General features: G+C 41.8%; 1 protein-coding gene across 3 annotated transcripts in view; it reads left to right on the top strand.

The window, feature by feature from the left end:
- The window catches only part of kank4 (KN motif and ankyrin repeat domains 4), a 93,284-nt gene that overhangs the window by 75,107 nt on the left and 2,298 nt on the right, over positions 1-15,879 (top strand). For all 3 annotated transcript variants that reach the window (XM_030082490.1, XM_030082492.1, XM_030082489.1), the window contains exons 5-9: positions 4,147-4,398; positions 6,571-6,655; positions 8,827-9,046; positions 9,666-9,808; positions 13,037-13,237. In XM_030082490.1, the coding sequence (XP_029938350.1) occupies positions 4,147-4,398; positions 6,571-6,655; positions 8,827-9,046; positions 9,666-9,808; positions 13,037-13,237 (901 nt within the window). The remainder of the gene's footprint in view (positions 1-4,146; positions 4,399-6,570; positions 6,656-8,826; positions 9,047-9,665; positions 9,809-13,036; positions 13,238-15,879) is intronic.

The following is a 15,879-nucleotide window of genomic DNA, read 5'->3' as shown; positions in this document are numbered from 1 at the left end:
AGTACATTTATATGGTGAAATAACTTTCCCTTGATGGACATATGAAATATTGTTGATAGATTTTTTTCGATAAATTGCATTCCTCCGTTCTTTGACAGACATTTGAATAACCAACCATAATGAGAGCCACTTCATGCTGAACCAATCATGTGGCTGGAACAGAGCCAAGTTAGCACACAGCACACTAGCAGCTCGTTGCAACGTGTGTTAACGTTTGCACTGATAGTTTCAGAATGTGTGCCCGGAGACATCATGTCTCAGGACTAACCATGCCTTGTGCTGCTTGCTGGAGGCTCCTAGGGTTGCTGACAGTACAATGGGAGGCCGAGCTTTCAGCTCTCCGGCTCCTCTCATCTGGAACCAGTTCACAGTTTTGATTAGGGAGGCTGACACAGCCCTCTTTTTTAAGCTATGATTTTGAGGCTAGACTTTTCTAATAAAGCTTACAGTTAGGGCTGGGCCAGTTTTTAGTGAAGCTGCTGCAGGTTTGGATAACTCATAGCCCTATACAGCTCTGAGCTTCTCTCCCTTCCTTTTTCATTCTCCATGCAGTGAAATTTAAACATTACATGTCTCTAACGTTTGTGTCTGTCCTGCAGTCTGTGGTCTCTCCGTGCCTTCCTGCTGGATCTGTGACAGTTGATCTGGAAGCTTGTGACCTGAGTTGAGATCAGACAGTGGACTGGCTTTTCTTCCTATGACAGTTTGTTGTTGGTTGCTGTTCACTGTTTCTGTGCTGTTGCTGTCTCCTTCACTGTCCCCTCACCCCAACCAGAGCAGCAGAAAGCTGCCACCTCGGAGCCTGGTTCTGCAGGTTTATCCCTGTTTGAACAGAAGGGTTATTTATTTATTTATTTATTTATTTAATTTTTATTTCCACCATTGCCTATGCTTACCTTTGTGGAATTGTTCAGTTTTTCTGTAAAATTCCTTGAAATGACTGAGCTGTCATTGATGAGGTGTGAATAGAATAGAATAGAATAGAATAGAATAGAATAGAATAGAATAGAATAGAATAGAAATAGAATCTCAGCCTTCACCCGGACCTTTCTGGTCCATTAATGTCAGATGTTCCATTAGTTTAAGACACTAATTCTGTGACACTGTTCTTGTTGTCAGATTTTCAACTTTAGACTCCAGCTGTGACTCACACATCTGCTTCTTGATGTTAGTCATCACGCCTGAAGACAGACTGGCCTGAGTTTGACCCCACTGCTGCTGCTGCTGCTTCTGCTAAGAGCGTGAAGTGTGTGTGTGTGTGTCTGTGTGTGTGTGTGTGTGTGTGTGTGCACATGAATGTGTGTTTCGTATTTTGTGATGTGTGCGCCGCTCATACCTCAGCGCTTTGTGTTATTGTGCTTAAGTCAGCATTTGCCAATGCTCAGTGCAATTTGTGATTAGTGTGTTTGCTCACAAAAGCTGATGCATTTTATGTGGCATGGCGTTGGATGAGCAAAGATGTGTTTCTAGCCTGGAAGATTCTGCCGGTACGTTCTGGTCGTCTTTGCTGACTTGCATCGGTAAACACCATAGAGACACAGTTAACTGGTAAACATGGTAATTAGTACATGCTGTTTTTTCACTATCAAAAAAATCCCTGGATGTGTGGATAAACCGAACACTGCGCATCTGTGAGAAACAAAAAAAAATTTCTGACTAAATTTGAATTAATTAACAGATTGGTGCATTCAGAGCTAGTAGTCAAGGAGAAAAGATTCAGCCTAATTGTTGATACACTGCTGGAGACAATAGTGGTCTGGTCCTCCATCCAAGTCCCTTCAAGTGAGCTACAGTAATTAATCATAAAAAGACATGCCTTTTATACACACACACACACACACACACACACACACACACACACACACACACACACACACACATACACTCACACACAAAAACAATGGATTTATAACTGTGCAAACATTCCCCTTCCTCTTTGGATCTTCACTGCACTGCCATGCACGACTGTTTTTATTCCCTTCTCATTGTTTAGTGTTTTGTCTCTGTCTCTATTCTTAGAGATTTGTCATTGTTGTTTATACAACCAACATAGTGTTGTCCTCCCGTTCCACCGTTCTCCATTTGCATTAAAAAAGACACCAGTGATTATGGTGCACAGAAATATAATTTGAGGTGTAAAAACATAAACTCTTCGGCTCCATTTCATTCACAGTTACAGCACATTGGGCTTATTTTCCCCCCCATGGATCAGAGTAGAAGTGTGTCAGATTGGAGATAATAGCTACATCCGCAAGATTAACTTATGCATTCTCTTACTTTCTCAGAATGGTAACAGCAAAATGTATCGAACAAATATTTCTGATCATGACTAATCATGCTCTGAACTTTCTCACTTAACTGTACCTCCCACTTCCACAGAAAAAAAACATCTTTATATTTTTAAATGAAGTCATTTACATTCCTGTGTGATTTTAAGCTAATGTCCTTTACTGAGTCGTCATAATTCTTATGTGTAATTTCTTTAAGTAGATAGTTTTACAAAGCTATGATGGGTGGTTGGTGAGCTGTCCAGGGTGAAACCTGCTTTCACCCATAGTTAGCCGAGATCGACCCTGAACACAGTGGTATGGAAGATAGATGGATGGACTTTTGTAAAACAACACTATGTCTTCACATGGCGAATCCTGTGACTTCAATCTGAGAAATCTGACAGGAAAAAGGTAAAAAAAAAAAAAATAGCACTAATAAAAAACAAAGTAGTCATGCAGAAACATCTGAGAATCAATTGTCAATATAGAAAGTATAAGACATTGAAGCACACATGCTAATACACACACTGGTTAAATAGATTGTAAAAACATTGGATCTATTTTGTCTCCTATCAGTTTTGTAAACTGGAGCTTTCTTTCATTAATAGTCGTGTCCCGGCGTCCTGGGTGGTAACGTCTCCTGCAGATTAGAGAAGCTGCTGCTCCGGGTGGTTTTGTCATATTCCTGTTCTTACATTCCTGAGCTTCGCTGCTTAATGACCTGCTCACCTTTGCACAGTTTTTTCAGAGAGCTTTTGTGACTTCTATTCTTTCCTCCCTGTTCCAGAATGATCTGCAAACATATCCTCACAGCCATTCTCAAGAGCAAATAAATGAATTTTGTGTGCTCACGGCCACGACCCACCTCTGAGTGTTTTCCAACTTTACAGGCCCTGTTTGTCTCTCCAGTTTATATTTTAACCTTGTTGATTGCTATAAACCTCCATTTGTTTCCATGTTGCTCTTTTTGAAGTTCTGGCATGATAAAGAGGCCAACCTGTCAAATATTTTCTATCTTTAGGTTTCTGCCCGCTCGGATAAGTGGGCTGCTGTTTGTTCTCCTCCTCAGATGGTCGAACCGATCTTTGCTCTCCTTTGAGCTCCTCTGGAATCCAGGGAATGCTGCGGCCCCTGAACGCCTCTTTTGGTCTAGTGTCTCAGCTAGTGTGTGTGTGTGTGTGTGTGTGTGTGTGTGTGTGTGTGTGTGTGTGTGTGTGGTTGTGTGTGCGTGCACGTGTGCCTGTGTGTGTCAACAAATAAGCATGAATCAACGGCATACAATACGGGACTTATCTGATTACTCCCTCAGAGAGGTGCTTTCATGGCCAGACCTCCAGTAATTACGCACAAACACCACATGTGCAACCTTTTCTGCTCTAAACGCATCACCGAGCCGCCGCGCTGAACAGGGCGCTGTTTTGTCTGGAGTTGCCTATGTGAGTGTGCAAACACGCCTATGGATTTATATGTATGCTTTCCACTATGTAAAGGATGTTTTAGGATTTGTGGGCTGCGCCAGACAAGCATCTTACTCATGTCACATTTGAGGTCTACAAGCAAATGACCTGCTGGTATTTATTTTGCTCTGGAGATACTCTGCTGGAGCTGGCTTCACTGCTATTTCACTGATGTGGCTGGTTGTTTATTTTGCAAAGTTCTATACTCCTTGTTCAGCGTAGGTAAATACTTCTGACATGGCACGGCCAAAATGGATGTAGTTGTGTTTATTTAGTGGGTGTTTTCTCACTAATTTGGTTAAAAACAGATCAAATCATTTGACATCCAGAGTAAATGGGGTTTAGCCAACCAAAATAGCCTGGTTATTTTGATATCTCCGTCTTACAGCGGTGCCGTTCTTGTTTGTCCCCTCTTTAAGGTATGAGACGACGTCCAGCGAGGAGTCCAGCGGAGACGAGAAGTCAAAGGTGGAATTGGAGCAGGAAGACAGCTCTGAACCAGAGGTGGAGAAGGAAAAGGAAAAAGATCCTGAAGAGGTGGCAGAGGCCCAAGGGAAAGAAGCAGAGGAGGCAGCTGAGGGCGGAGGTGCTGCTGCTGAGGAAAAGGAGGTGGAAAGAGGCCTGCTGGATCCAGAAGACAGCCAGGAGCTCCTGGAGGAGGGGGCTGAAGGGTGAGAGCGGCAGTCCAGTCTAAGCCAAGTTCGAAGTCCAAATGCATGACGACTTTTGTCTTGCTTGTCTAGATAACTCCCACAATCCTTAGACATTCTTGTTAGGTTAATTGGTGACTCTTTACTATGGTGGAGTCAGATCCTCTTCAAGGTGCACCGTGTCCTTTGACCCCTTTTAGCCAGGACATGTTTGAGCCGTTGTCTTAAAAAATTGATTCAGGAGAGAAATAGATGGATGACCTCTACATTCCAGAGGCTGGATGGCATAGTGTGTAGCAAGCTGCTCTGCTATAGATAGAGGACCTGCCTGTTCTAAATGTGCCAGTATATATTTTGTTTGTGCACTTGGGCTTCTTTCACAAAATTAAATTAAAAAAGAAAAGCTGCCTTGGTGCGATTGCTTGTGTCTGTGTTAAAATTTCTGGTTTTAGCTCCAATTAAGCTGGGATATGCTTTTTCAATATAAAAGCAAAGTTCCGATAACATGTCCTCCTATGAAGATGCAATGAAAATGCATTCTAAATTTTTACTCTAAGCTGATGATTTATTATGATTTATGCTGTCGCTGTCATTAGCGATATTGAGGAGCAGCTTCATTAAGACACTGGAACTCCTGATTCAAAGCTATGTGGGTTCATATTAAATTAATATGATTTATTATGGTTACATACTTCAGGCTGTTTTCAGTGGTGCATAGTGACAGATGTTTATGTATATTAGTTGCTGCCATGATTGCACACATTCACCACACAGCTGCACATATGCAAATTCATGCACAGTTAATGTTTCAAGATTTACAAGAGGTTTTGTGTGTCTACCTGCTCACTGCTGTGATGCTCTATTATTGTGATGAAGTAGACGTTGTGATATGAATTTCTGCTATAAAACAAGGTGCGCCTCCCCCAATCATTGCTTGTACCATAAAATAAACAAAATATAAATACGCATGGGGCAATAGAGTTGAATTATAATACCGCTAGGTCACATAAAACACATCCATAAAGATGACTGGGACGTTGCACTGGCACAACTGAGTGCTTTGTTTTGTGTGTGGGGGCTCCATCCTTATTTGATCTGAGACAGGTGCTGAATGATGCTACAGTCTCTAAGGGACACACACACACACACAAACACACACGCACGCACGCTCACATGCACGCGCGCACACACACACACACACACACACACACACACACACACACACACTGCATTTTCGTCTTTTTACAATCTTACACTCGTTCTCTAAACTCAACCATATATTAGCGTTTACCCTAAAACCTAGCTAACCCAGGGGTTCTCAGTGTGGGAGGATGAACCCCATCCCCCCACCATCACCCCCAACCAAAAGAAATGTGCTCTACTTCTTAAAACAGTCTACTCAGTGTTGGTGTATAAACAGGTTCTTGTTCCCACATCGTTAATAAAAAATATTTTACACGTATTCCTGTTTTCACTTTCTAACGAGATAAAATTGGTAAAATTTTTATATCTTTTATGCATTTCTCAGTGCCACTCTCACTCTACATCTGCAGTTGTTTTTTTTAACAACCCGTACTATAGTCACAAACCTCTCACATAATGGAGTCAGTGTCTCAGTAAAGGGCACGTAGACACGAGCACAGGTCTGCGTTAGGCATACCGTGTGTTAAAAACTGCTAGTGTTCTGGTTCTAAAGCAGAAAACCATCACAGAGTGATCACTTATCGGTCTCAGGTATGTGGACGGGGCTCAGGTCCGTGATGGCAGGCTATAGATGGGGGCCCTGGGAGAAGGCAGGACTTAGATTAACTCGTCATTCAGCACCTGTCTGATCTTTGCCGCCAGTTTGTGTAACTGCCAGGCTTTATGTAGCCTGAGATGTACAGTTTGCATGATGGATGAAGGGTTTGTGCATGAGCTGGATGCTGAACTGGAGGTTTGCATGTGCTGCCAGTGTGTTTGGCGAATGAGTCGTTTGCTTTTTTGTTGCTTATAATGTTCACACAAGAAACTAGAAGGAGCTATGTTGGCCATATGGGATTGAGACATGATGATATTTCCACACTGAATCTGAAGAAAATAAATTAGAGGTAGTGCAAGCAGATGTGCAGCTTGACACAAATACACTGAAGAGTTTTGTTGGGCTCACTGTGGATCAAGGCTTCTTACTGTGACATCTGTTTTCTTTTTCAGGGAGAAAGTTGACAAGGGGTTTATAGATGCCTGCGTCTACGTCAAGGACCGCATGGAAGAGGTTTCATCCCCGGATAAGGAAATGGTGAGGACTTTTAAGCACATCCAAGTTGGTCATCACGGTCAGTCAGACTCAGAGATCGGCGCATTTCCCTCAAAATAAGAATGTTCCTAGTTTTGGCCAGCAAATGTGTAGCTCCGATGTTCTTTAGTTTGTTAAATAAGCTATTGATGGGAGGAACATACTATAACAGTTGAAATCAAATCAAAGTCAAAAAGCTACAGAGAGTCTCTCATTCAGGACTTGCTGTTTGCAACTATAACAATGAGCGCATACATGATCATGTGGATGTGGAAGATGATCGAATAAAGAAAACTGATTCAAGCACAAGAGACAGACATTCAAAATAACAGGCACTATCCATTCAGCTTGCTTGCTTTCATCAACATGGAATATCAGGCGTGTTTTCCACATACCCAAAGGAGTTGTTATGTTAATGTGTGAGTATAAGATGCAGTGTGATTTACTGTCTGAAATATGCCTGTGTTGCTTGTGATTGCGTCTATTTTTACCATTTGAAAAGAAGGTGGTAATCAGCTCCGCCATTAGCAGACACACTGCTGGTATTTTGAGGAGAAGCAGTTTTTCAGCTTGCTCGCCACAGATTTTCTTCTTCTTTTTTTTTTTTTTTTTTTTTTGCAGATTTTCAAATATTTTTTTGTTGTACTTCAGATTTTGATTGTGTTGCTGATCACCTGCCATGCTCTGTTCCTATTTATGTGTTTGCAAAATGATTTATTTCCTGTGTTGTTTGGTAATCTTGTCCACCAACATGTCCAACTCTACATTATTGTGTTAGTGGGCATCAGCATGTGGTGAACGCAACCAATGGAACATGGAAATTATGCTCATTTCAGCTGATTGTTCATGTAAACAGGGTCTAAAGCATGCAGAACACTCACCTGGATATTCTTGTTTGCCTGTGATGTCCTTCATGGTGTCACTCGTGATACCTTGTCTTCATAATGTGCATAAAATGAAAACTATCTGTTTACATTACTGAACTATATGACAAGTTTAGTGCAGGATTTTAGTAAATCAGGCTGTATGACTTCAGGCAGGAGGGCTGCACCTTTCATTCTCCTCGTCTGTCAGTTGGGTTCTCTCTCCCTTGTGCTTCATATGTAAATTCCATTCAAAGGCTTCTTTGCACTCCACAGTTTTTGCATCTCCTCCCTTATTAATTGCAGCCCTGTTTGTTTCCAGAGCTTCTTATCGCTTATTCATCTTGACAATCTAATATGCAGACATGCTCCCTGTGCTTATGTTGATGAGCACCATGAATCAGCGCCCTGGTCAGGCTCTATTATGGTGTCGAGGGAGGCAGGAGCTTGACCCACTGCACCACGGCTTTAAGACTTTGAGGCTTGGAACTGTACTGTAGCCTTTGTGTGTTGAATTTTCATGTTCATGCTGGGACTTTGTGGATTTGTGGACCAAAGGAACCTTAGACATAGTAAATAAAATGTTGTGATTTGAAGGCAGACAGTGATTGATGGTTTTGATGAAAATTTGCCCATAAAGGTGAGAGAGAAGCAGGCCAAGGACGGTTTTATAAATAAATCTACCAGTGTGCGAGTCTGAACATGGTCAGAGAGGGCCACTGAACTCTGGCATATAAGATACGATGCTGAGTTGGAGCTTTGCGGCCTGTGACAAACAGTGCTGGTGCTTGACTGGTACACAGTGTCCAGAGAAAGCAGGCATTGGGCAGGAGCGTGCATGTAGAGGAGATCGCCATGGTCCAGCAACGGGAGGAGCGCTGCCTCTGCCAGGTTTTTCCTGGCAGCGTAGGAAAAACACAACTTGTTTCTGAAATAGAAACATAGCTTGAGCAAAGCTTCTTTACTAAGGCTTCAACATGAGGTCTCAAAGTTAAACATTCATCAACGGAAGTACCTACTGAACTATTTTGCACTATCTGATATATTTTACAAATTTAGGACTTAAACCATGATGGTCTGCTTGCCTGCCTGCATGTGTGCATGTTTTTGGTTTATAGCTAATATGCTTCTTTTTATTATTTCTTATGGGCTCTGTGACTTCATTTTATGTAAGTAGGTGAGGTCATTTGGTTTATAGCGTTAAAAAAAGTCCCACTTCAACAGTAAAAGAATAAAAAAAGGGATCAACCCAAAAAATACTGTTACTGTGCTTGTTTGTGAAAAGGTACGATGTGTTATTTCTCTCCTCAGCGCCAGGTCTTGGTGGTGCTTTACAAGGAGTGGTTTAGGGTCTCCAGCCAAAAGGAGTCTCAGGCAGATACGGTCAGATTATACCTTCGACATGTGGGGCTGACCACTCCCACCCTGCTGCCATATGTGGTCAACCTGACAGACGGCAACGGAAACATGGCCCTCCACTACAGCGTGTCCCACTCCAACTTCCCTGTGGTCAAACTGCTGCTGGATACGGGTGAGACACACACACACACACACACACACACACACACACACACACACACACACACACACACACACACACACACACACACACTCCAGTGACTTTCTTTAATTTCCTGTAGACTTTCTTTAAGTCAGTGTTAAGTGGTGCTTGACAAACCTCGGCTCTTACGGTGACCTTATGATAACCATCACCTCAGTCAAACCTCATTACAGCTCTTTACCTCAAAATATGATGATTTACTCAAAAGCATCCTGGCCTCATTGTAAAACCGGTTTTCACCCCAAACATTTATGATTTCCTTCATGGAGATCCTAATTATGGATTCAGCAGCAACGTCTTAAGGATAAGAAAGATCGAGATCACACACAGTCACGCAAACCTTTTGGTCGCATCGACACACTTTTTCCTTTAACTATTACATTCCTAATCCTTAATTGTGATCCTAAACATTCCCCCAGCAACAAAACGAGCCACTTTCCACTTCAAAATGTGATGACTTCCATTAAAGTGCTTTGATTTTTGTTTTAACGTTTCAGACTAGTGCACTGTGGATGTAGAGAAAACACACTGAACACATACGGACAGCGTGTCGTGATCTGACGGACTAACTCACTGTGTGTGTGTCCAGGTCTCTGTGAAACGGACAATGTGAACAAGGCGGGCTACACCCCAGTGATGCTGGCTGCACTGACCGCTGCTGAGAGCGCCGACGACCTGGAGGTGGCTCAGCAACTGCTGAAACTGGGAGATGTCAATGCACGCTCCAGACAGGTAACAGAAAACATTCACTTGCATCCTGAATTTACTGAATATCAAAGGACTTCTTGAGTTGTCCATGTGATGTTATTGTAGTGAATAGTGTTGCATTTCAGGAGCAGCAAGTCTGGGAATTATGAGAATCCTCTGAGGAAATCAGCGATTGTTGGAAAAGGCCTATAAGTGGGTCACATCGCAGGAATACATGTGGAAGTCTGCTCTCCTTCACTGCAAAGCTATCTTTAGTGGGGATCATTCACAATTTATGAACATGGGGAGCACCATATGAGGCTCTTGAAGCAGGCTGAGATCTCAGCAGTTTACATGAGTATAGAAGAAGAAACTTTGACAAGAAAAAGTACAGCGATATTGATAACGTTTATCTTTTAAGAGACAAAGGTTTGATTCATTTAACTCACTTTACACCAACATCCGGCTAGTTGCTACATTGCTTAAGACAAGCACACATCAGCCACTCTATTAGGTTTTCCTGGAAAGACAAAGGCTGCTCGTGATTTGGGAGGAATCTCAAGGAGCTTCAATCGTCGTTAAAAAAAGTTTAAACAATTTAAACTGTGATCCAAAAATGTTAAAGCACCAATTTCCGCCATGGGCTTTTACTTCATATTGTGTTGAGGTTTTACTCTGGGCTAAATAATTGTTTTTAGGATCCAAATGCAGGCAGAGAAACAAAAGGTCATCTTCATTAGATGATTCAATGAAGAACTGCAACCAAAACCAAACCACAGAAACCATGAATATAAGGTCATCATATTCTGATTTCCAAAAAAATAGGATACTTGGCCTGGCCTCACAATACTTGAGTTGATACTGAAAGTTATTCAATTAACTGAACTTGTAGCAAAGTACGATAGTAATCTGTGCAAAGCATCAATTTCCTTCGTTTCTGAAGGCAGATGATCCCGAAAGAGCCCGAGCATGGTGATTAAAAACAAATAGGATTTATCATGATTAATTACTGATGTGTGTATGCATGTTTGATAAACACAGATTTTTTTTTTTTCTTACACACATTCTAAACTTAATTCGTAAGACAGAATTTAGAACCTTTTTCTACCCACGGTTGATAAACGAGGCCCCTGGTTTTTATTTATCACAGCTTGAGAACAACTTTCTTCACCCCCTCTGCGATTGATCAGACACTGGGAGAAGATTCCCTCCTTTGAGGATGTCTGCACATCAAAGCATGAATTGTATGGACACGATCTAATGCTTTCTTTTCTTGCCGCCTCGAGAAAACAATTAAATATAGGCGTTTTAGCGGCATGTGAGACAGAAGGGAGAAGAAAGTAAGGCAAAAGAACATTTTACAACAATCCCAGGGTAATTAGAGTGAGACGGACGGAGGATGAAGCAATAAGACCTTCGATGCGATGGGAGGATGGAGCAGGACAGACATCCAGCGCAAGAACCATTAATGTGAACAGTTAACATCCTAAAGACATGACACAGTGTAAAGAAAGGACTAGAAAAGAACATTTGGCCTGATTTCCTAAGATCCTGAATAAAGCATGCTAAATTGTCTGCTCTCACGCACTCATGCTGTAGATTATCTTTTAGGTTTGCATGTGTTTTGTGGGTAATCCATTAAGTATATTGTCGTTAGTGACATAACACATAAACATTAGTATTTAAATGAGGATTTTAGGCCCTTGTTCAGTTTGCTTTTGTTCGCCATGGACTGACTGGCTTTAGCTCTCAGCGCCCACAAACAAAAAATGTAATACCACGTTGGTGGAAGGAAGTTATCAAATATATTGGAGCGTTACAGTAAATAAATCTCAATTTGGATACAAAGGAAAGGAAAAACAGTATGAAAGATGATCTGTCACACAGAAAAAAACTGTGGGAAGAAGAAGAGCATCAGTACAGATTAAAAAACGATTAGAAAAAATTAGGAAGGGAGACAGTGCAGAGCATATCTCATGAAAAAGTTTGTAAATAAAGGTTGCATGGAGCTAGCAGAGGAAGCTGAAACCCATTTATACCTCATTTCAGTCGTGTTAGAAATATGTGCAATCATAAACAACTCAAGCTTTTTCAGACGTATGAATTCACTTTGCACGTTGTACACGGCATTGTATATCTAGCGCAATTTGAAACACACTCTAGGTAATCCAAATTTATGAACAAACACACACACACACACACACACACACGCTAAATGGGAAGTGTGCATTATTTTTCTTGTCCATCAAGTTCAATTCTCAGTGCTTTTTTTTTTTCAGTAGATGAGCTTCTATACATATGCACATTTTCGTGTGTGTGTATGTCTGTGTGTGTGTGCTTATTATGCGTGCAAACCGATCAGGAGCATACACTAAACCCATAAATAACTGAGAAAAAAACTCTGCAGTACCGGAGACACCGAGGGAGTCAAACAAAAGAGAGACACTGAGAAAGCATAAACCATTAAAATGCTAAACAGAACATAATACAAAGAAAGCAAGATGGCTGTGATGATAAGTCTAATTCTGAACTTATCAGTACATGCAGAGAGGCTTTAAAACAGTGTCCATATGCCACTGATGCTCTTGAGAACAAAATATTATGTAAATGTTGTTTTCTGAACGGGAATGAATACAATGTCTGCTTGCATGTGTACATGCAAGGAAAATCAAGGAGGAAGTGCATCCGATGCACACTATAGAAACTATTGATACTATGTGCTCACAGCAAATGCGTAAAAATGTAGTCCTGCAGATGCGATGCAGGTAAAATATGTTGTTTCTCTAAAATCATGGTGGACAAAAACATAACAAACTGCATATTTTTTCTGTAATTGCAGCTGTTTTTTTTTATATTATCTGCAAATATCTCACACACATCTTGGTTGCATTGGTTTGATCTGAAATGCTACAGTTGCTGAGTTTTCATGAGAAATTGAAATCATCTCGAGTTTCAAGTTTTGAGTTTTAGAAACAACCGAAAGCCAAAATTGATCCACCCTGCGATCTGTGGAAGTCTAGTTGATGTTTCTACTCCTTCACTACTTTAACACTTCGTGTCAGATCTGGCATCTTTGTTTCCTTCATGTGAAGAGGAAATCTTCAAGGCTTTGGATGATTTTATTGAAATTAATTGTCAGAACAACCTTCATGAGGTTTTTCATGTGTATCAGACGAAGTGAGTGGCCTCGATGGTGGTTCCCCCCCCCCCCCCCCCCCCCCCCCCCCCATAAGTGTCCTCTTGCCATTTACCTTTAATTCCTTCCTTCTCCAGGCAGGCCAGACAGCGCTGATGCTCGCCGTGAGCCACGGCCGTGTTGCCATGGTGAAGCTGCTCCTGGGGTGCGGTGCCGATGTAAATGCCCAGGACCGCGAGGGATCCACGGCCCTGATGTGCGCCAGCGAGCACGGACACACACACATCGCTCAGCTGCTGCTGGAGACGGGTCGCTGCGACATCAGCCTCACAGATAAGGTAAACTGCCACGCTGTAAAGTGGGAATTATCTAGTTTACTGGACTGTTAGAAATTTTATAGACATTTTATCTCCCATTTACGATTGTTCAGTTTCCCAACTGGGAATATAAGGTCTGGATGAGAGGCAAGGACTGAAATTACACATCATTGTCTATAGAAACAGTAAATAAATTAAAGAAACAAACAAACAGACTCTAAAGCAATATTTAGATAGAAAACTGACAGGAGTGGTTTTAGTCTTTATTCTTATGAAGTTGCTCATATTGATATATTAAGTGGACAATTCGGTGTTTATTTAAGCAGGGATGTTGCACAGTCTCAGTTCTAACAAATAAATTCCACATATGTGTAAAATGCTCCCAAGGGGGGGAAATACTGAATCTAAATCTCATTTATAGAGAAGTTCATAAAGTTTTATAGAAGTTCAACAAATGAAATCCCGAACCCTGTTTCACTCCCTAAAGTTAGTTTAGTGATGGATTAAAAAAATTTGAAATGTCGATTTAGATTTTTTTTCTTAGTCTTTAGTTGAGTGAAATGCACTCTAAGGATAACGAGACAACATTTTCTAAATACCTTTTTGGACACATCTGCTGGCGCTCGGTTGATAAACCATCTCAAAAATGAGACATTTTTATTTACTGCATACTGTTCTGGTGTGGAGTAGCAGAGGTGACAGTACCGTTTTGTTTTATTTTTGCAGTTGTTTGCATAATTCAGCATGTGCACATATTGACGCGATGCACACCAGAGGCTGAACCGTGTTCAAGCTCGCTGATGAGCTCAGTTTCAATAGTACACGAGTGAAACACCACTAGTGCGTGATGAGACCGATGCCGGCGTGCCTTTCTGCTCACGTGGAGTCCCCACAGTTGTTTATTTCTGCAAGATGCAACTGTCTCATTAATTTCATTCAGCTCAGTGCTTCATCTGAGCAGCTAATTATTTGCTGCTTGTAATACACTAAGAGTCATATGCCTGGCTCGCCCGTACTGCGCGGTGTGTTGGTAAATATTAGGCTGCCCAGGTTGGCTTGCTGTTCGGTAGAGGTGCGCAGCAGCTGGTGGCTGTCCCACACACAGTTGATTGATTGTTCAGCCTTGTACATTGATTCCTCCCCACCGTAAATTCCTCTCTGTAGGCTGAGGTGCTCAGTCAAAGAGCGATCATATCATGAACGGTGCTTTACTCTGCCAAAGCAGCTTTTTCTTGCACACAACTCACTTATTGGATTGAAACAGTCAAGCAGAGCGACTGTAGCACAGCCGCTGCTATTCGTAAGACCCAGTACCGGTCTCCCCTGCCGATCCGAACCGTCACAGACGAGTCCTTCATTTCTAACCTGACCGTATTGTAACCTTAACCCTAAAACCACAGCTTCACCCTCAAATACATGTTTGTTGGGTCCTAAAAGGCTGGCCGGGCCTCAAGTGTAGAGTCCTTTCAGTTCTTCTGCCCTATAAAGTGACTGAACTACTCACACACCCATGCAGATTCATGTGATCACACACACACACACACACACACACGCTCAGTCTCGTATTTCTATCCTTGTGGGGACCGTCCATTGACTCCCATTCATGTCTAGCCCCTAACCCTGACCCTTACCCTAACCCTAACCCACACCACAACAAAGCCTAACCCTAAAGAAATGTTTTTGCACTTTTACTTTTTTCAGTAACAACAACATGGTCAAGAAAACACTGTTTCTCCTACTTAGGACCAGAAAAAGGTCCCCACAAGGCACGTCGTTCCACGTTTTGCTATCCTTGTGGGGACATTTGGCCCCAACAAGGATAGAAATACGAGAACACACACACACACACACACACACACACACACAAACACACACACACACTGTGCTTTTCACGGCCTACAGGGAAATTACACTGTCTTACAGTTCATTCCTGCTGATTTACTGAAAGCCAAATATTCCCTCTCCTTGTGTGGTTTTAATAATGATAATTTATTAGTTTATCTCATGCCAGAGGCCAAAATTACACACTGTATACTCACTTTTAACTTCAACAACCTCTGTACAGCTGCATCAATCTGCGTCTTCGGTCCTCATTCAGCTCGGACCTCTGTTGACTCAAAATATATCCCTCAGCACATTAATTCTTATTATGAAAACAGTTGAGTGAATTGTTTCATGCACTACAAGAAGTACTGAGATTAATATTATCTCTCACTTCAGTCAAGTAGCATATTTTCACTTATTCTAACCTGTCAATCAAGTTTTGAGTCTTCATATAGCGACTTTCAGACAATGACATGTAAGTCTAAGTCTGTGTGTGTGTGTACGTATGCGTTCGTGTGTGTACGTGTGCGTTCGTGTGTGTGTGTGTGTGTGTGTGTGTGTGTGTGTGTGTGTGTTAACCTCCACTTCACTATGCAGCAAGCATTAATATATGAATTGGATGATATTTGCAAACCTACACACATAGAGTTCACATATAGATTTAAAACATGGAATTGAATGAAGGTTTAAAAACTCTCACACTGCCACTTTGAAGCACGTGCTCACACACTAACAGCAGCGGCTGCCGTGCACGAGGCTCACACACTCCTGGGATCAGTCTGGGATTCAGTGCCCCACCCAAGGGCACTTTGACACATGGATAAGCAGAACCAGTGATT

Source organism: Salarias fasciatus, chromosome 23 (assembly GCF_902148845.1).
Source record: "Salarias fasciatus chromosome 23, fSalaFa1.1, whole genome shotgun sequence".
Lineage (NCBI taxonomy): Eukaryota > Metazoa > Chordata > Actinopteri > Blenniiformes > Blenniidae > Salarias > Salarias fasciatus.
This window is presented reverse-complemented; position numbering and strand designations above follow the sequence as displayed.